Here is a 17,888-nt window from a genome sequence, read left to right as displayed (position 1 = left end):
TGCCAGGGTTGTCCAACAAGCTAGCCACCTAGACAAGGTACTTCCAAAGTGATACCAGACTCTGCATAAACATCTCCAGGGCCAAGCCACACTGCATGCACCTTTTAACAGATCTAATTAATCACAAGCCCATCTCCTGCTTAACACCCCTTCATTTGCTTTGTGTAAAGGAGAGAAAATAATAATGCCTTTAATACAATATTGTTCTAAAGATCAATTAGAAAAATATACGTAAAAATCACAAAAGGTTCCTCTTCCTAACTAACTGTCAACGTTTTAGGTTTTTCAGATAAATTATCTTTACTTATTCTGAGATGACGTGTTCTTGGGGTCTTCACAATACTTTTGTGGTTGGCTGGAGCTCTGTTCCAAAAATAAAACACAACATAGCTTCACCAGGCCTTTTCATGTTTATGTTTATAATTAGTATAACAATGTTTGAAACCTATAGCCCACTTTCTGGTTTCTCATGAGCAGTTCTCTGAATCAAAGCATTAACATGTCCCCTACAAAGCTACACAGACACAACGAGCTCTTCCCAGTTTGCATTCTAAAGGTCAGGCAGTCAGGATTATTTTTTGCAGCAGCCGTTCCGGCCGAGAAGAACAAAGCGGCAGCACACAGGGACCAAAGCAGCAGGCATCTGCAGGGGAGCACAGCTCCTGCCCCGAGAGGAACCGAGAGCTGGTTTTCCCAAACACTGCTGACCTTCAAAGGGCCAAGAAAATGACTTCCAGAATCGTCCCTGGTAACTACACTGTCCAGCTCACAAACACGTCTGGGGATTGTAAATTCCCAACACTATGCAAGACCTGACACCAGGCAATCTGTCTCCATGGCAATCTCAGCACGTTAATCGAGAATATTCCCTGCGCTGCGGTGGACCGGGTCTCCGGAGAAGCCCCCACAAGGTGGTCACGGACTAACTGACTGGAACAAGGAAGGCAGCTGTAAACAAATCCTGGGGAAATGAAGCCCTAAAATCCGGTGGTGGGAGGACAAGAAAAGAACCCCAAATGAGGATTAGCATCTGCTTTTACTTTATTTATATTCTCCTTCTTCGCATTAAAAGCAAATTTCTCTTAGTTTATCCCCTGAGGCATTATACCTGCCATCTACAGTGAAGGAGCTTATAATATTGTAAAGCACCTGATTTTCTAGAATGAAAGCTCCCCACCCCCCTATCCCCCCAACAAGAAACCTTTCCCTTCTTTAAATAAGCATTCTGGCCTTTCCTATTGTCAGACGTAATTACCTTTAAGGACTAAAAAGATTTGTGTGTACTCAGGACTAGACCTGTAAGGTTTGCAGAGCATTTTAATGATAAAATAAAAACCCCCAGTGTGCATAAATAACATTTCTACAAAAAGTAGAAATCTATCAACTGCAATAAAAAAGAAAGACAGACTAATCAAAAGTTCTTGTTCGGGCTATTAGTTAAAAATTTTTTTAAATAGGCTTTTTGGTTTTTGTGTTTTCAAAAAAAGAAAAAAACCATTAGACTGCCAGTGATTCATTAAAATTTCACACATGAAATAGCAATGAGCTAGTTATCCTCTTCATAAGCTGAGTCCCTAAAGCCTCTAGAGAACACAGAAAGGTAATTGCATTCTCTCTGCAACTCCAGGGCAGAGATTTACTGGTCACTCACAGCTTCCGGCAGAAACCACAGCAGAGCTGGCAAAGGAGGTGCTTTTTTTTTAATACCAATTAAACAGGCCCAATGGCAGACCTAATGGTAGGTAATTTCTATATCAAAGAAACTAAAAGGAAATCTTAAAGTTGCCAGATGGATAAAAGCAGCTGGCTACAAGATGTCATTACATAAATGTGAGGTTTAAAATAAAAACAAAACCATTCCTTTATGAGATTATTTTGCACGCAAATAGCATCTTCCACTTTCACCCTAGCTCCTAAAAATATTGTAAGCAGCTTAAGACGTTCTCTTGAATCCCTCTGGATCATTTTTCTAATAAACTGGGCACCCAGGACTCTATCGTCTTTACATTACTGACCTCTTGAGTAGGCCACAATGTTCTCCTAGCGCTCTCAGAAGAAGGGGCCTAACAAATTAGGATCTCTCAAAGAAAATGCTAACTTACGAGCTTCTACTATAATTACGAATCGGAGAGGGGAGCCAGCGTCTTCTACGTATTTAATACTAAGAGAGCAAAGTATGTTGCAACTATGGAGGCTGCACAGTTCCACCAAGTCCCAGATCACACTGGGGGTTACAGGTTTAGCTAGTTAAGGACACCAGCCTGCTGGCATGGCAGGTTTTAATTTTGGAGAACAAATCTGTTTCAGAGACTGCCGATTTTTCCATGCCTTCTCAGCCTGGGATGAAATAATTTCTTCACATGACTTCAGCAGATGGAGTAAATCTGCATCCACTCTGTTATTTAGTATTATATTCAATTATTCAAGAGAAATAGCAGCTAGGCTGTATTGTGAGGTCATTTCTGTGCACTCCTGACACCTAGGTGTTCAAGGCCTCCTTTTCTAACCTAAGCCCCTGTAAAACACTATTTGTTAAAGCGCAAAATTCAAAGTAGTATCAGGCGTGAAGACTGAGCTGGCAGTGACCTGGAGCTATGGACCAAAACCCCCTCTAAGCGTCACGCCCCTGGGCCCTCAGCCTCCCTCCCCATCTTCCTGTTGGGGAAGGGGGGGTCCTCCTGATAGACTAGGGGGAAGAGGGTGAACTGGGCTCTGTAATTCACTCTGAATCCAACTACCTAAATCTAACTCCATTTATAGGATTGTTTGCATCTTTTCCATACATAGTCAACAAGCAACAGCGTGAAAACAAATCCTATTTCTGATAACTGCCACTCCATCTATCTGTCCTTATTAAGCAAGCAGGCCGAACAAGTAAGTTCCCACCAGGCTCAAGTTGCCAACAGTCTGCTGGTTCAAAGCAAGACTGTCAGTCGATTTCAGCCCACAAGATGTCACTAGTAGATTGTAGTGGACGTGTGTTGTTTCTCAGCCACTCCACACCCATCCTCATAATGGCACTTCGAGAGGCATATCCCCTTGAGGTGCAGTCTTGGTCAGACAACACATTGGGGCACCCTGACCTTCCCCAGCCACAGCACACCACCGAGCTCAGTAACCCCTTCCTCCTGGGCCTCTGAGCCCAAACATGCTCTAGTGCAAGGGCGGGAGAAACACTCAGAGGAGACCCAGTCCCGGTGTGGCCCCTTATGAGTCTGCTGCCAGTGCCTCTGGAATAACCCCAGCTTGAGACTGGTTCCTCAGTTGTCTTTTGGTTCTGTGAGTCACTCCTATCCTTGTAATGCTTTCCTTTTTTGTTTAAGCCAGGCAGGGTCAATTCCTTTTGCAACCCAGGGACCCTCATTGGCACAATGGGGAAGGGAACCGGGAGAGTGGGTGGCTCTCCTTGGTCCTTCTTTATATAAAATGAGGTGTGGCCTCCCCTTAAACCACCACGCGCATGCCCTGAGCCATCCTGCCTTAATGGCAATGGCAGAAATGAATTAAGGCTGGGTGCAGCGCATACAAGTCACAGGCTGCATTCTGAGAATCAATGTTCCACTATGCCCAGAGGAGAAAACCACCAGGCTTGCATTCTGAAGTAGCCCATTAAGCTATGAGGGCTGGAAATTGGCGGAGGTGTGCGTATGTGTGTGGCAGGGAGGGCAGACCAAGCTGTAGGCCTGTAATGTGATAGTATTTCACAACTTCTGAATGCCTTTGGGCAGGGATTGCTCTCTCCTGTGGTTACTCCCATTACTGCCAATGGAATCAGACATAACCTCCCTGCACTATTTACATTAACTGCCTGGACCCGATTTGCCACTGAGACATCATATTATTTTACCTTTCCTACTCCTTTGTATTCAAACCTCACTCTATATAACAGCAAATGAAAAGTACATAGCGTGCACATGTGCACCTTTTTTCTCTGCTGTACTCCTTCTGTCTCTCCTGCAGCTGGTGCAGAACAGCCAGACTCAAATTATAAACACACTATGCAAAAAAAGAAATCTCTTTCCCAGGGGAGACTGCATACAACTGACAATGCTCCTCTACTTGTTCAGATCACAATGTAGAAATAACTTTATCTAGGAACCGTTGAGGTGAACTAAGTGACTGCCTCCCCAAAGTTTAGAACCAACGTGTGTGTCAGATTTTGAAGTAAAGTTGGAAATACCCTGCCACTTGGATTTTAGTGGAGGGCTCGGCCTCTTCTCTGCTCCACCTCTCAAATCCCAGCTCTGTAGCTGACACAGACCAGCCACGTTCTCATGACTTGCAAGGAGTCAGGCCTGATGCCCAGGACATCACTGAGGCTTCCAGTCCCTTCTCTTCTCTTCTGGTGGGGTACATTTCACACTCATCTAACTGGCCTAAACACAAACCACTAGGGCATGTGCAGCACGGACAACTAGAGTCAAGCACCCCACATTCAGATCCCAGCTCTACCAGCAACTGAGTCACCTTGGGCAAATCTTCTAACCTCTTGAAACCTCAAGGGCTGCTAGGAATGTAACAAAAAGCCTGGGGTTTTTGGTCGGTGTATGTGCAACGTACAGTTAATCCTTCACTCACAGTCAGTCAAAGGCCACTCCACAAAGCCTCCATCTGCCCCACTTCCGGACTGAAAGGTGTAGAGTTTGGTTCTCCGCATTTGAAAGCTTTTGCTTCCAGAAAAATCACATTTGAAATGCAAATGTTAGCTCCAGAGCACAGAGCTCTGCATGTCTCCCTTCCCCATGCCTCAGTCAGTGGTTACACGGTGATGGCAGGTAGCGGTGGGGGCTGTCTCGAGACCCTCCCTCTCCTCTTCCGGACCCTCTCCTCACAGTCCACGGAGGTCCTCGCTCCGACCTACACCTTCACTTACCTCCTGAAGACCAAAGCCCCCAGAGTGTCTCTCTCTCCAGCTCAGGCAGCTCCTCCGAGCTCCAAACCCTCAGGCCTCACTCGACATTCTCACCCGGATGTGCCACGGGCACCTTGAACTCCCCCCCTCACCTCCTTTATGTCCAGTCTGGTTCTTTGCCTGCCGTTTCCTGTCTCAGTGAGCCTCCGCCTGACTCGGTGCACCAGAAAACCTGACGCCCTCTCTCCACATCGTCAACTCCTCACCAAGCCCTGCTGATCCCACCTCAGAAACAGCTCTGGTCCATCCTTCTCTCTCCCCTCCCACTGCCCTGTCTAGACTCAACCACTGTAATGTCACCCCCAGAAGACCACCTCAGCTCCTGGCCCCCCTCCTACCCTCCCCAAGTCCATCCTCCAACACAAAGAATGGATCTTCAAAAATTCCAATCTTGTATGACGTGCAGCTTAATATCCTTGAATGGCTTCTCACTGCTTCCAAGATAATGACCAAATTCCTCAACAAGGCCTAGGATAGGCCTGCCTACCCCTCCTGCCCATCTCAGGCCGGTGCTCCCCCACCCCAGCTCTCCACACAGCCTTCCTGCTCCCACCCCTCAGGGGCACTGTGAAATGTGGCTCTTTCCACCCCCAACTCCCATTCCCACTTCCACCTGGCATCTCCTATTCCGCCTGGCTAACTGCTGTTTCTCTCAGCTCCTATTCCCTATGTCGATTCTGGGGGGAACCTTCGCTGACTTCTCATCACAATCAGGACCTCTTGTGTAATAACTTCTAGCACCTTCTATTTTCCCATTTTGACATGTGACATAGACTATTATTACATGTTTACTCATTGTGGCTGGAGTCTACCACCCCCATCTGACTACAGGGACTGTGAAGGCAGACAGCATATTCAAGTGCTCACACTTTTATCTCCAGCACTGCATTAAACACATGTTTACTTAATATATGTTTACAAAAGTCTATCATGTGCCAGAAGCCATACATGAGTTTTCAGACTCCCAAATTACATAACTTAAGAGTTTATATAGGATCTCACCCTGTAGGGCACAGAAAACAGTAAATTTCTGAGCAGATTTCCAAGATGGACAAGGGAGGACAAAGTTAAAATGATGCCAAGTGTGAACTTTTAGAGCCAGGGGATGGGGAAAGTGTCCAACAGATATGTTAGGCAGGCAGGGAGTTAGGAAAATAGGGTAGTGGGAAGAGTCCAGAGGACAGAACTGGCTGAGGGATGGAGGACTGGATAGCCAAAGTACGGTGGGAGACCGGAGAGAAGAGAAACAAGGCTAGCTGCCCACTGCACCATGTTTCCAAGGCCAGTACCTGCTCCTTTTTCCAAAAGGCTTTATTGAATGCTCCAGTTGCCCAGCAGAGAACTGACCCAAGAGGATCCCAGGAATAGAACACAATTTCATGCGGCTGCTCCCGGCCTTGCCAAGCACGCCTCCCCACTCTCCTACTCCTGCCAAACTGCAAGGAAGCATCCACCAGCCCCAGGTGCTGAGTTATTCAATTATTCTAGCAGCTTTCAAAACACGTGTGTAGCTAGAAAATCTCCCCAAAAGAACCATGCTTTTTAGGCTACTAGGTCATCTCTTGAACCTCTCTTAAACCCTGGTTTGCCATGTAATTCTTTTTCAATTGAACAGCAGCTCATCAGCACACCACCCTTCCTAGCAAAAAGCAGCGATAAGCATATAATTACAAGGTGGTCTGCTGCTAACTCTGCAGCTACAAACAGGCGGGTTACCTCCCCATCCTGCACAGCAGCCCCAGGTTCCTACACTTACCCAAGATTGAAGTCTGCTGCCCCTCAATACTGGACATAGGAAAGAATCTGGACAACAACCTTCAACTATCCACCACCCCCTACACACACACCATTTCAGTGAAAAAAAAAAAAAAAAAGAAAAAGACTTCTCTCTCCTAGCCTTCGTCACAATGCTAAAATCGCTGCAGTAATCTGTCTGCACTTGGATCTGGAAAGCCCCGTCAGCGCCTCACCCACAGCCCACCCACCCACGGCGTGTCAGCTCTCGGAGATACCATCTTCAAGTAGAACAAGCCAAAGAGAATGTTTTGGGGAAAAAGAAAAACCAGTCACGAACCAAGCCTTTAAGGATCCATTTTAGCACAGAGCTTCTTCAGGAACCCTCTATTTCTGGCTCTGAAGAAGCAGAGCATGAAGATCCGCTGGGCAAGAAAATGCAAATATTTGCCAGAGGTGACTTTTAACCCCAAATCAATTCTAAAACTCACATAGGAGAGCATGGCATTTTTCATTTAATCAAAAGCAATCTGAGCCACAAAGTCTCAGGCCCTGCCCTCTAAACCTCAAATCTGGCTCCCAGAGAAGGAATCAGAGTAACAGATAGAGGGGCATCTCCTTGGAAACAGATCAAGGCAAGCCTGCAAACAGTCACTCGCCCATACTAAGAATGCATGTCAGCCAAGTGACGGGCGGGCAGGAGCTGTGCCCCTGAATGACAAGACTTCCAGTTCTTCACACAGGCTGCTGCAAGGCAGGACCAAACTCCACCACCACCCTCTTTCCCAAGAGCCCCGGGATGCCAGGAGGCATGGCCCAAGGAAAGCGTGCCTCATGCCACATCCGTCCTTACCATTTCTCCACCTGTTTAGCTCCATCTCCAGATGCTGGATAACATTCTTCAAAGTCTTGTTTTTCTCTTTCTCTTTTTCATATTTCTTCTTCCATTCTTCTGCTGTCAGTTCCAGGTTCACAGAGACTGTATTCTTGATGGTCTTAGCCCTGGTGTCAAAAACATCACGTGAAAATTCTAAGCACAGCCATTAGCATTAGCTAAATGATAAATACAATTGAGCCTCACATTCCTTCACGTCAAAAGATTGAGTCTAAGGGTAGAGAGGCACCCTGGGACTTTACTTACCACCCTCCTGGCTATATTAATGGCACCACTAGTCCTAAGGCATAAAACTCACCTTTCTCTTTCTCCTTTACTTCCTACCTGTCTCTAAATCCTAAATCCAATGGACTTTCATTCAAATCGTCTCCCAGGCTCACCTCATTCTCCATCTCCTCTGCCACCATCTACACCTATGCTCTCAGCCCTGACGTATGGTTATAGCCTTTTCCAAACATTCAGCATCCTCCTGTAGCATCTTGCACACCTCTGCCAGATTCATCTTCTTAAGAAGAGTTTCCGTTCAATTCAGTTAACATTTGTGACACGCTGGGGATGAGCCAAAACAAGTGAGACATGTTTTCTGTCCTCTCAGAACTTGCAGTTTCTCCTATCAATATACAGGCTGAAATAATATGATCAATTGCTTCTCTTCCTTACATTTGGTCCCTAAAATCACACTTGATGTGTAGAACCCATGTCAGCACATGCCTCACAGGATATGTGGGTCACACAGCATAGTCAGGTTGGCCAGGTGAAACCACGGCTTCCTCCCAAGGACATGTCCCCACACAGGTAATGGTCATTATTGAGGAACAGAGGACCCACGGCTTTCAGAGCATCATATTTTTCAAAGTAAGTCAGACACTGAGATTTTCACTTGTATCTCCCAGTTTAAAACAACCTTGCAAAATAATGTGTGCAACTAATGTCTCATGGCCTCCATTTCACCACGTGTAATATAAGAAATGGACTGACCTCCTAGCACGTATGGCCTGGTGGGGTGTGAGGCCACAGTGAAAATTTGGACAGCAACTCAAAGGAGCAACTGGCGAGAGGAAAGCCAGTGGGAGCTCGAGCTGATACTAAAAACAGAAGATGTGATTCACCCAGTTAGGCCCAGCTATCAACACAGAAGCAGACTTGTCCAATTAAGAAGTAAATCGGCCATGGGAGAATTCCACTTGCTACTTTTTAAAAAGGTTAAAAACTTCATTTCAGAATATGCGATATCTTGTTTTTTAATTCGCTATTGACTGTCTCATTTTAAACACTCACCCGTTCTGACACTGTCATATTCGCGAGCACCACCTGATGTATGATTCAGGTTCATTACTACTGTCATCAAAGGACATTTGGGACACGACTGCTATTTCAGTGAAATAATTCAGCAGTCCTCACCACTGCTACAGCTGTCATTCCAAAAATTAATTCCTAAAGCAGACAACTAAATAACCCAACTGTCAGAAGAGGAGTTAAATGATTTCAATGTAAGACTCTGTTTAAGAATTAGTGTAATTCTCCCTTCTTCACTGTAGCTAGAGGCTGCCGTCTCCAGAAGGGCTTCAACTCTAATTTTTCAAATAGCAGCAATTTTATTACTACTTTAAAGTCTATGCCCATTTGATATCTTTGCTTGGCCTTCCCACAGCCTCAGGTGGTGTCGTGGCTGTTTCTCAGACACAAGCACAAAGGCTGCAGGATCCATTATCCACTTAGTAAGTCGGAGAGTGAAAAATCACCCATGGCTAAAATGCTTGCAAACACTTGAGGGTACACTCTGAGGCTACTAATATTACTTTTTAAATCATGAAAGAGTCTCTTGATGATTTCCAAAGATACCAGAAAGAGGAGGAGAGATCCTCCATGCTCTACTCACAGGTTTAGCCGGAAGTACGATTTTGTGAGCAACCCCAGCAAGGGTGTCACTGGTGTAGCTGGTCCTCATTCTCAAACATCTTTTATGCTATCTGGAAATTTCTTTTTCTTTCACTTATGTAGCATTCAAGCTCCAGGCAGGAAGCAGATGGCCATTCAAACTGCACAATTTGGGAAGAGTTTACCAAAGGTATGGGAAGGGTGTTGGAAAGTAAGAGATAAGGCATGCCCCACATTAGTGACAGAGAAGCCACCACCCTTAGGCTGAGGGAGTCCCAGAGGGAGGGAGCTATAAGAAGGCGGCTTCCCACCTGGAGCTATGACAGCCATTAATCTAGGGACGCAAGCCAACCCAAGGTGGCCCTGCATGAAAGGGGATAAGAAATTAATCCTCTGACCTCACTCTCTTCTCCCCTTCTGATTGCCATGTTCCTTCCCCATTGATCAAACCTAACTGGATACAAGAGGCAAGGGAGGCCAGTGCAGTTGTCCAACTGGTCACTGCTTAAGGGCACAGAGCAGAGATGGCACAGACAATCCAGAGGAGCAGGTGGAAAATGTAAGACAACTCAACTCCCACTTGAAACCCAGAACAATGGTGGGAAACCACGGCCCATGCCATTGCCCTCGACCTGGGCAGAGCGTCATACCTCTCCACCCACTAAAGGCAGAGTACACAGAACTCAGCTAAGAGAAAGATGTTAATTCTCCCAAGATTTAAAATAATCTCAAAATCCCAAGAGATTTTGTGTGTATAGAGAGGCTGACAACCTGATCCTAAATTTATAAAAGAAATGAAAAGGCCACAAATCCAAAGGCTGTTTTGAAGAAGAGAGGATGGAATGCCAACACTTACTACAAAGCCAGAGTCATTAACACTGTCCAGAAACTTTGGAATAGAAACAGAATGGATAATATCCAGGAACAAACACTCAACTATATGGCCATCTGATTCACAATAAAGTTGCCCAAACAGCATGGTGGGAAAGAATGATCCTCTGAATATACTGTGCTTTGTATGACCTTTAATCCACTCCTGCAATATCATATAAAAACTTCTATTCCAGACAAACCATACACATAAATGTGAGTCATACACACACAGACATATCAGACACATAAACTGAACTAATAAAGCCTCTGGAAGAAAACAGGAGAATATCTTCAAGACCCTGGGATAGCAAAAATGTCTCAAATAGGATGTAAAAGAAATGACTTACTTGACTCCCTTAAAATTGAAAAAAAACTCTGTTCATTAAAAGTCACCATCAAAAGTCAAAATATAAGCTAAAAGTGGGAGAAGATACACACATACATATATCTAACAAAGGACTTTGCCAGAAAAACTCCTATACATCACTAAGAAAAAAGACAACTGGTGAAAAACCAGGCAAAGCTTTGAACAGGCACTCACTTCACAAAAGCAGTGCTAATAAATAGCTCCCCAAAAGGCTGCAGAACATCGTTAGTCATCCGAGAAATGCAAAATAAAACAATTAGACATCTTCACTTGCCCAACAGAATGACTAAAATCTTGTAAACTGATAATATCAAGTGTTGATGAGAGAATGTAAATTATTCCAATCATTTTGAAAGAGTCTTTGGTACTGCCTCTTAAAGCTAAATATCTCATAACCTATGAGCTAGCAATTCCACTGCTACATATATAACCAACAGCAATGAGGACGTATGTTCTCCTAAAAGACATGGCAACCAATGGCATAGTAACTTCGTTTATAAGAGCACCAGAAAGAAAACAATCCAAATATTCATCAACAGTAGCATGGATACATACATGCTATAGTCATATCATGAAATACTATATAACTATGAAAAATAAACTATTACTATATCCAACAAAGTAGTGAATGTCAAAGACGAATGTTGCATAAAATGATCCAGATACAAAACAGTACTGTATATTTTTACTTATATAAAGTTCAAAGACAGGCAGTAGTAATCTATGTTGATACAGGTCAGGATTACATTTGCCCTTGAGAGATGGCTACTAACTGGGGAGGGCAGAAGAGAGACGCTTCTAAGATGCTGAGTAGGTCGTTACATGTGCCTATACATTTGCGAAACTTTACTGAGGTGTACACTTATTTATGCATTTTATTACAGGCACACCTTGGAGATATTGCAGGTTTGGTTCCAGATCACACAGTAAGGCAAGTATCCAATAAAGCAATGAAGTCAAATGAATTTTTTTGGTTTCCTAGTGCATAGAAAAGTTGTTTACACTATACTGTAGTCTATTAAATGTGCAACAGCATTGTATCTAAAAAAATCCATGTAATACCTTAATTAAAAACACTTTATTATTAAAAAATGTTACCCATCTTTTGAGGTTTAGGCAAGTCCTAATCTTCTTACTGGTGGAGAGTCTTGCCTTGATGCTGACAGTGCTGACAGCTCAGGGTGGTGGGTGCTGAAGGTTGGGGTGGCTGTGGCAATTTCTTAAATAAGACAAAAATGAAGTTTGCCGTATCAACTGAGTCTTCCTTTCATGAACAATTTCTCCATAGCAGAAAATGATGCTTGGGAGCATTTTATTCACAAAACTTCTTTAAAAACTAGAGTAAATCATCTCAAAACCTGCCACTATTTTATCAACTAAATTCACATAATATTCTAAATACTTTGTTGCCATTTCAGCAACCTTCACAGCACCTTCACCAGTAGACCCCATCTCAAAAAACTGTTTCTTTGCTCATCCTATGGAAGCAAATCCTCATTCATTAAAGTTTTATTGTGAATTGTAGCAATTCAGTCACATCTTCAAGCTCCAGTTCTAATTCTAGTTCTCTCCCAATTTCCAACACATTTGCAGTTACTTCCTCCACTTGAGTCTTGAACCCTTCAAAGTCATCTGTAAGAATTGGAATCAACTTCCTCCAAACTCCTGTTCATATTGGTAATAGGCCTCTTCCCATGAATCATGAATGTTTTTAATGGCATCTAGAGTGGTGAGTCCTTTCCAGAAGGTTTTTGATTTACTTTGCCCAGATTCATCAAAGGAATCACTACCTATGGCAGCTAGAGCCTTACAAAATCTATTTTTTCAGCCATAAGACTTAAAAGTCAAACTTACTCCATAGGCTGCACAGTGGCTGGTGTGTTAGCAGGCATGAAAACATTCATTCCATTGTCCATCTCCACCAGAGCTCTTTGGTGACCAGGTGCATTGTCGGGGAGCACTAAGTAATATTTTGAAAGGAATCTTTTCTTCTGAGCAGTAGGTCTCAATAGCGGGCATAAAATATTCAGTAAATCATGTTGTAAACAGAAGTGCTGTCATCCAGGCTATGTTCTTCCATTTATAAAGCACAGGCAGAGTAGATTTGGCATAAATCTTGAGAGTCTTAAGATTTCCAGAATGGTCAATGAGCGCTGGCTTCAACTTAAAGTCACAAGCTGCATTAGCCCCTAATAAGAGTCAGCCTGTCCTTTGAATATTTAAAGCCAGGCACTGACTTCTCTCTTCTATTAAAGTCCTAAATGGCATCTTCTTCCAATAGAAGGCTGTTTTGTCTCCATTGAAATTCTGTTGTTTGGTGTAGCCGCCTTCATTAATGACCTCAACTAGATCTTCAACTTCAACTTGAACCTTTATGTTCTAGAGATGGCTTCTTAGGAACTAACCTCTGCTAGGTTCCAACTTTTCTTCTGCAGCTTCCTCACCTCCTGCAGCCTTCCCAGAATTGAAGAGAGTCAGGGCCTTGTCCAGATTAGCCTTTGGCTTAAGGGAATGCTGTGTCTGCTTCGATCTCCTATCCAGACTACTAAAACTTTCTCCGTGTCAGCAATAAGGCTGTTTCACTTTCTTATCATTTTATATGTTCTCTGGAGTAGCAGTTTTAACTTTCTTCAAGAACATTTCCTTTGCATTCACAATTTGCTAAGGGTTCAGCACAAGAAGCCTAGCTTTTGGCTTCACTCAGCTTTTGACATGCTTTTCTCACTAAATGTAATCATTTCTAGCTTTTGACTTAAAGTAAGAGATGTGTGACTCTTCTTTTCACTTGAACACCAGAGGCCACTGCAAGGCTATTCACTGGCCTAATTTCAGTATGACTGTGTCTCAGGAAATAGGGAGGACTGCAGAGGAGAGGGAGGGGAGGATGGCTGGTGGGTGCAGCAATCAGAACACTCATGTTTATCAGTTAAGTGTGCCATCTTTTATGGGTGCAGCTCATGGCACTCTGAAATAGTAATGTCAAAGCTCACTGATTATGGGTCACCAAAATGCAGAAGTTTGAAATATCGTGAGAATTACGAAAATGTAACATAGAGACAGGAAGTGAGCAAATGTCACTGGAAAAAAGGGACTGATAGACTTGCTCAGCGCAGGCTGTCGCAAACTTCAATTTATGAAAAGTGCATTACCTGCGAAGCATAGCAAAGAGCAAGCCACAATGAAATACGGTGTACTTGTGTTCAACAAAAATAAGTTAAGGAAAATAAACTGCTATAACAAGAAATCAAGCCAGATACAAAATTTCTAGATCGTGGAATAAACTAGAGTTACTAAGAGAGATACTGAGTGTCCGTGCCTGGGGTTATTTATTTTTTTAAATAGAACAAATATTCTCCTGAGATATTGAATGAAGCCAACCTTGCAAAGTGGAATAAAGACTGTCTCAGTCTCTTATTCCTGTAAGAGGCCTAGATAAAAAGGATGTTAAACATCTATCATTTCTTCTGCTGTTTACCACGAACTTTAGGAAATTTTACAGAATAAAGGAGCCTAATGATTAGGTCTAATTTTGCCACTTCCAATTCCTTTCCTGCTGTGTGAATGTGTAGCTAGCTGCCTCAGCGTGGTTTGGGGAGTGGTCTGCTGAGATTTTTTTGCCACGTGTACTTTAAAGCTTATCCAAATGTCCTCTGGCTTTGCCCTTTCGTTTTGGTATTTTCCTATGATATACCTGCTATCTGTAACCACACTCAGTAGCATTGCACCTAGACTCTCTGTTTATACACAGTGAATGAACCAGATCCTGGGCACTCAGACTGCACGTGGACAGATTCAGGGACAGTGTACACATGTTCATTTACTGCTTAGCCTTGTTTGCAAAAGAATTTCAGGTAGCTTACAAGAAATACAAAATAGACCGGAAAGCAAGAAGAAATGCTCTTAAGGCAGGTTATATAATTTTGTCTAGTTGAAGCTATATAGTAATAGCAATACCACCCAGCCCTAAAATTCTGGGCCATTACTTCAATACAGGACAATGAGCCAGTAACCCACAGGAGCCATAACTTACTGCTCATCCATCACGTTTATGGGTCAATCTCACTGTGATAACATTTGGTTACTCCCAGTGCGACCTGATCACTCACAAAGGAGAACAAACGTGTCTTGGGTCTTCATTTCCAAAGACCCTCAGGTTTTTCAACCATGCTACCTACAGAAATAAATGTCTGATCCATAAATTATAACCATAGCACACAGGGAGGAAAATCCTAACCAAAGGCTTCTTAGGGGAAGAACTTTAATTAATCTTAGGTTTATACTCAAACAGCAAGACCCACTTAGAACAAATGAGCCAAATCTTGAGAGTGCAATTATCAGGGTGTCTGTTCTGCAATTTTTCTGTTTCAGTTTACTTCAAGTAGTCAAGCACCGTTTAAATAATATACAATCTAGGACTGCCCCAGATATAATATCCCTTCTCCCACAAGAAGGGAACTAGGACCCAGTTTTTAAAGGACCTCAAATCTAATGAATGCTACCACCCCTGGAGAAGGCAGACCAAGCCTAGCAGACAAAGAGCAGCAGCCACAGTACACCATCCATCTAGATCTTTATGTGGAGACGGTCAAGTCAGAAAAGGATTCTGTTAGGCACATTCCACTGAAGAATCAAAGAGGAAGCAAGCCTCTGCCTTCCCTGCCCTCAAGCGTTCTGTTATATCCTCCCCAGCACCCGTTGGGCCCTCTGTCACTGAATTTGCAGTTTACATGTTCAGAAGCTTACGACCACACTTCTAGACTGCTGATTGTGTCCATTTCTACCACCTAGGACAAGCCCCCAGTAGCGACAAACCTTTCTAGGCATTCTTGTAATTTGGTACTTGAATAAATCCTTGTTAAGGAAGGGAAGTCCTAGAACCACTTAGTTCACGTCATTCCATGTCATTATATAAGTCTCAGCCCCACCTAATTCCTCAATCATTGCCTATACTCATACTTCCTGACCACACTGCGTTCTAAATGACAAGCAGACTACGTACCATTGAAGTTTCCTCTAATGACCGTGGCCTCTCTGGAAGAGCCAGGAAGATGTTTGTTCTTAGGGCACCTGCCACCTCCTGCTTTCACCATTTTCCTTCCCTTTCCAGGTGTTCAGACTGTACTGGCATTTGAACAAGGAACTCTAGACAAGCCCAACCTTCAATACATAGAATCAATCTGTAATGTATCATTCTGCATGGTGAATGATATGTAAGAGAAATAGAGACTGAGATTTCCCACTCAGGGGTGGGAAAAGTAGTCCAGCATTTTTGTTCATCAGTCAGTGTTCTCCAAAGAAATAGAACCAATAGGACAGACACATATATACAGGTGATGGATAGATAGATATGCATATAATGTAAAGAAGTTGGCTTGCGTGATTATGGGGACTGGCAAGTCCGAAAGCCATGGGCTAGAAACTCAGTCAGGAATCAATGCTTGCAGTCTTGAGGCAGAATTTCTCCTCCTCCAGGAAACCTCAGTTTTTGTTTTTAAGTTCTTCAACTGATTAGATGAGGCCCACCCACACCACAGGGGCAATGTCCTTAAAAGTCAACTGATGGTAGGTGTTATGCTATGAAATACTTTCAAAGCAATACCTCAACTTGTGTTTGATTAAATAATCAAGTATGACAGTGCAGCCAACTTGACCATCACACTTAAACTGCTCCAAGTCCTAGTTCTCATATAGAACACCTAGCCTCCTTCTGGAAACATGACTTAAAGTTGCAAAGCACTTTTCCATTTCTCAGTGAGGTCATTTCCCTGCTCCTATGTCCCTGGGTGGGGGACATAGGAGAGGATAAATTAAAAGCTCTAGTCTCCCAAAAAACATTGAGAAATGACTGACTTGGATGAGGACTTAGTGCCTGCTTTAACTTCTGTTATCACAGTATTTCTCCCTCCAAGAACACAAATTAACCTTACTCGTGTTTCAGCAACAGGCTCTCCAACACAGGATGATTTGAGTCTTTCTCCATTTTATGTTCAAAGTGTAGCCAAAGGTCTCCCTTGGCCAAAGTGCTCAGTCTTACCCTGCCAGTAACTTGCTATCATGCTCTGGTGACACGCATTTTGCATGCACACCATTCAGGCTTTGGGCTCTGCCTAATCCCATTGCCACTACACTGAGCACAAGATGGCATGATTTTAAAAAAGAAAGACTATTACAAGTTTCCTAAATTATCTATCCTCCTTCCACATTCAAAATACAAAGAAAGCCTTTGAATTATTCATGCTGGATCAATCCAAACTCTAGGTGCCAAAGAGGGGCTGATGCAGGCTCTGTCTAAACTGATGGTCTGCCCCCTCAGGCCTCTCTTTTCCCTCATTATCACCTCAAATCAAGGTGCGCTAAACAAGCTTCCAAGATAACTGGGTGATTTGAGTTCATACCTGTAAAACTTATAAATATCCTTTTCAAATAGTCTATAAAAGAACTTTGGAAGAGAAATTAAAGACTAAAAAATAAAACACTAAAAGCCAGAAAAAAACAAAAAAAATCAGTGCAAGCGCTCTAATTTGAGTACTGTATCCCTTAAGACGGGATATGCTTACTTCCCCAGAGTCCAGCTTTTTGACTCTCGGCTGCCTGGAAGTTCAAGTGTTGCCTACTTGACTAAATTTAAAAAGCTTTTTGAGAATACAGAAGATGGCCCCTACTTCTTTACTAGCACAGTGCTGGGCATTCAGGGGACTCCAGGGGACAGACAAGCCTGGTCAAACCGAAGAGCCAGAATTCACCACTGAAAGCACAAAACAGACATGGTGGATTTGTTCCTTTAAGTTGCAGTGCCGAACCTGGAATCCTGGAGGGCCGGCTAGGTAGGTTGCACTCGGGCATCTTTAGCCTTGTTTTTTCTCCTGCTTCAAAGGACTTACTACTGTTTTATTCAGAGCTTCAATACTGTATAGACTAGCAACAAACACGGACTTTCTACACAACCTTGAAAGAACCACGTAGGAATAACTAAGGCACCGTGGGCTGCCCTGAGGTTCAGCCGCCCTTGCACCACTATAATGAACACTCGTTAGGCTGAATTCAGGATGTGCCCAGCAGTCTTCCCTGAGTTCAAAGGGCTTAACCTCATTAGCTATCAGATACCATGTCTAATCCGATGTTCAGACTCATGTCTGCTGTGTAATTGGGTTCAATGCGTGTATTTAACAATAAAGCCGGTACTGGACCCATAGAGAAGTTAGATGTCCTTGAAGAATCCATTAACTACT

At 43.4% G+C, this 17,888-nt stretch overlaps 1 protein-coding gene across 1 annotated transcript in view; it reads right to left on the bottom strand.

Annotated features, from left to right (window-relative positions):
• The window catches only part of KIF5C (kinesin family member 5C), a 145,983-nt gene that overhangs the window by 53,737 nt on the left and 74,358 nt on the right, over positions 1-17,888 (bottom strand). Inside the window, exon 11 of the mRNA XM_073241412.1 lies at positions 7,500-7,648. Within this exon, the coding sequence (XP_073097513.1) occupies positions 7,500-7,648 (149 nt within the window). The remainder of the gene's footprint in view (positions 1-7,499; positions 7,649-17,888) is intronic.

The sequence above is a fragment of the Manis javanica genome, chromosome 7 (assembly GCF_040802235.1).
Source record: "Manis javanica isolate MJ-LG chromosome 7, MJ_LKY, whole genome shotgun sequence".
Lineage (NCBI taxonomy): Eukaryota > Metazoa > Chordata > Mammalia > Pholidota > Manidae > Manis > Manis javanica.
This window is presented reverse-complemented; position numbering and strand designations above follow the sequence as displayed.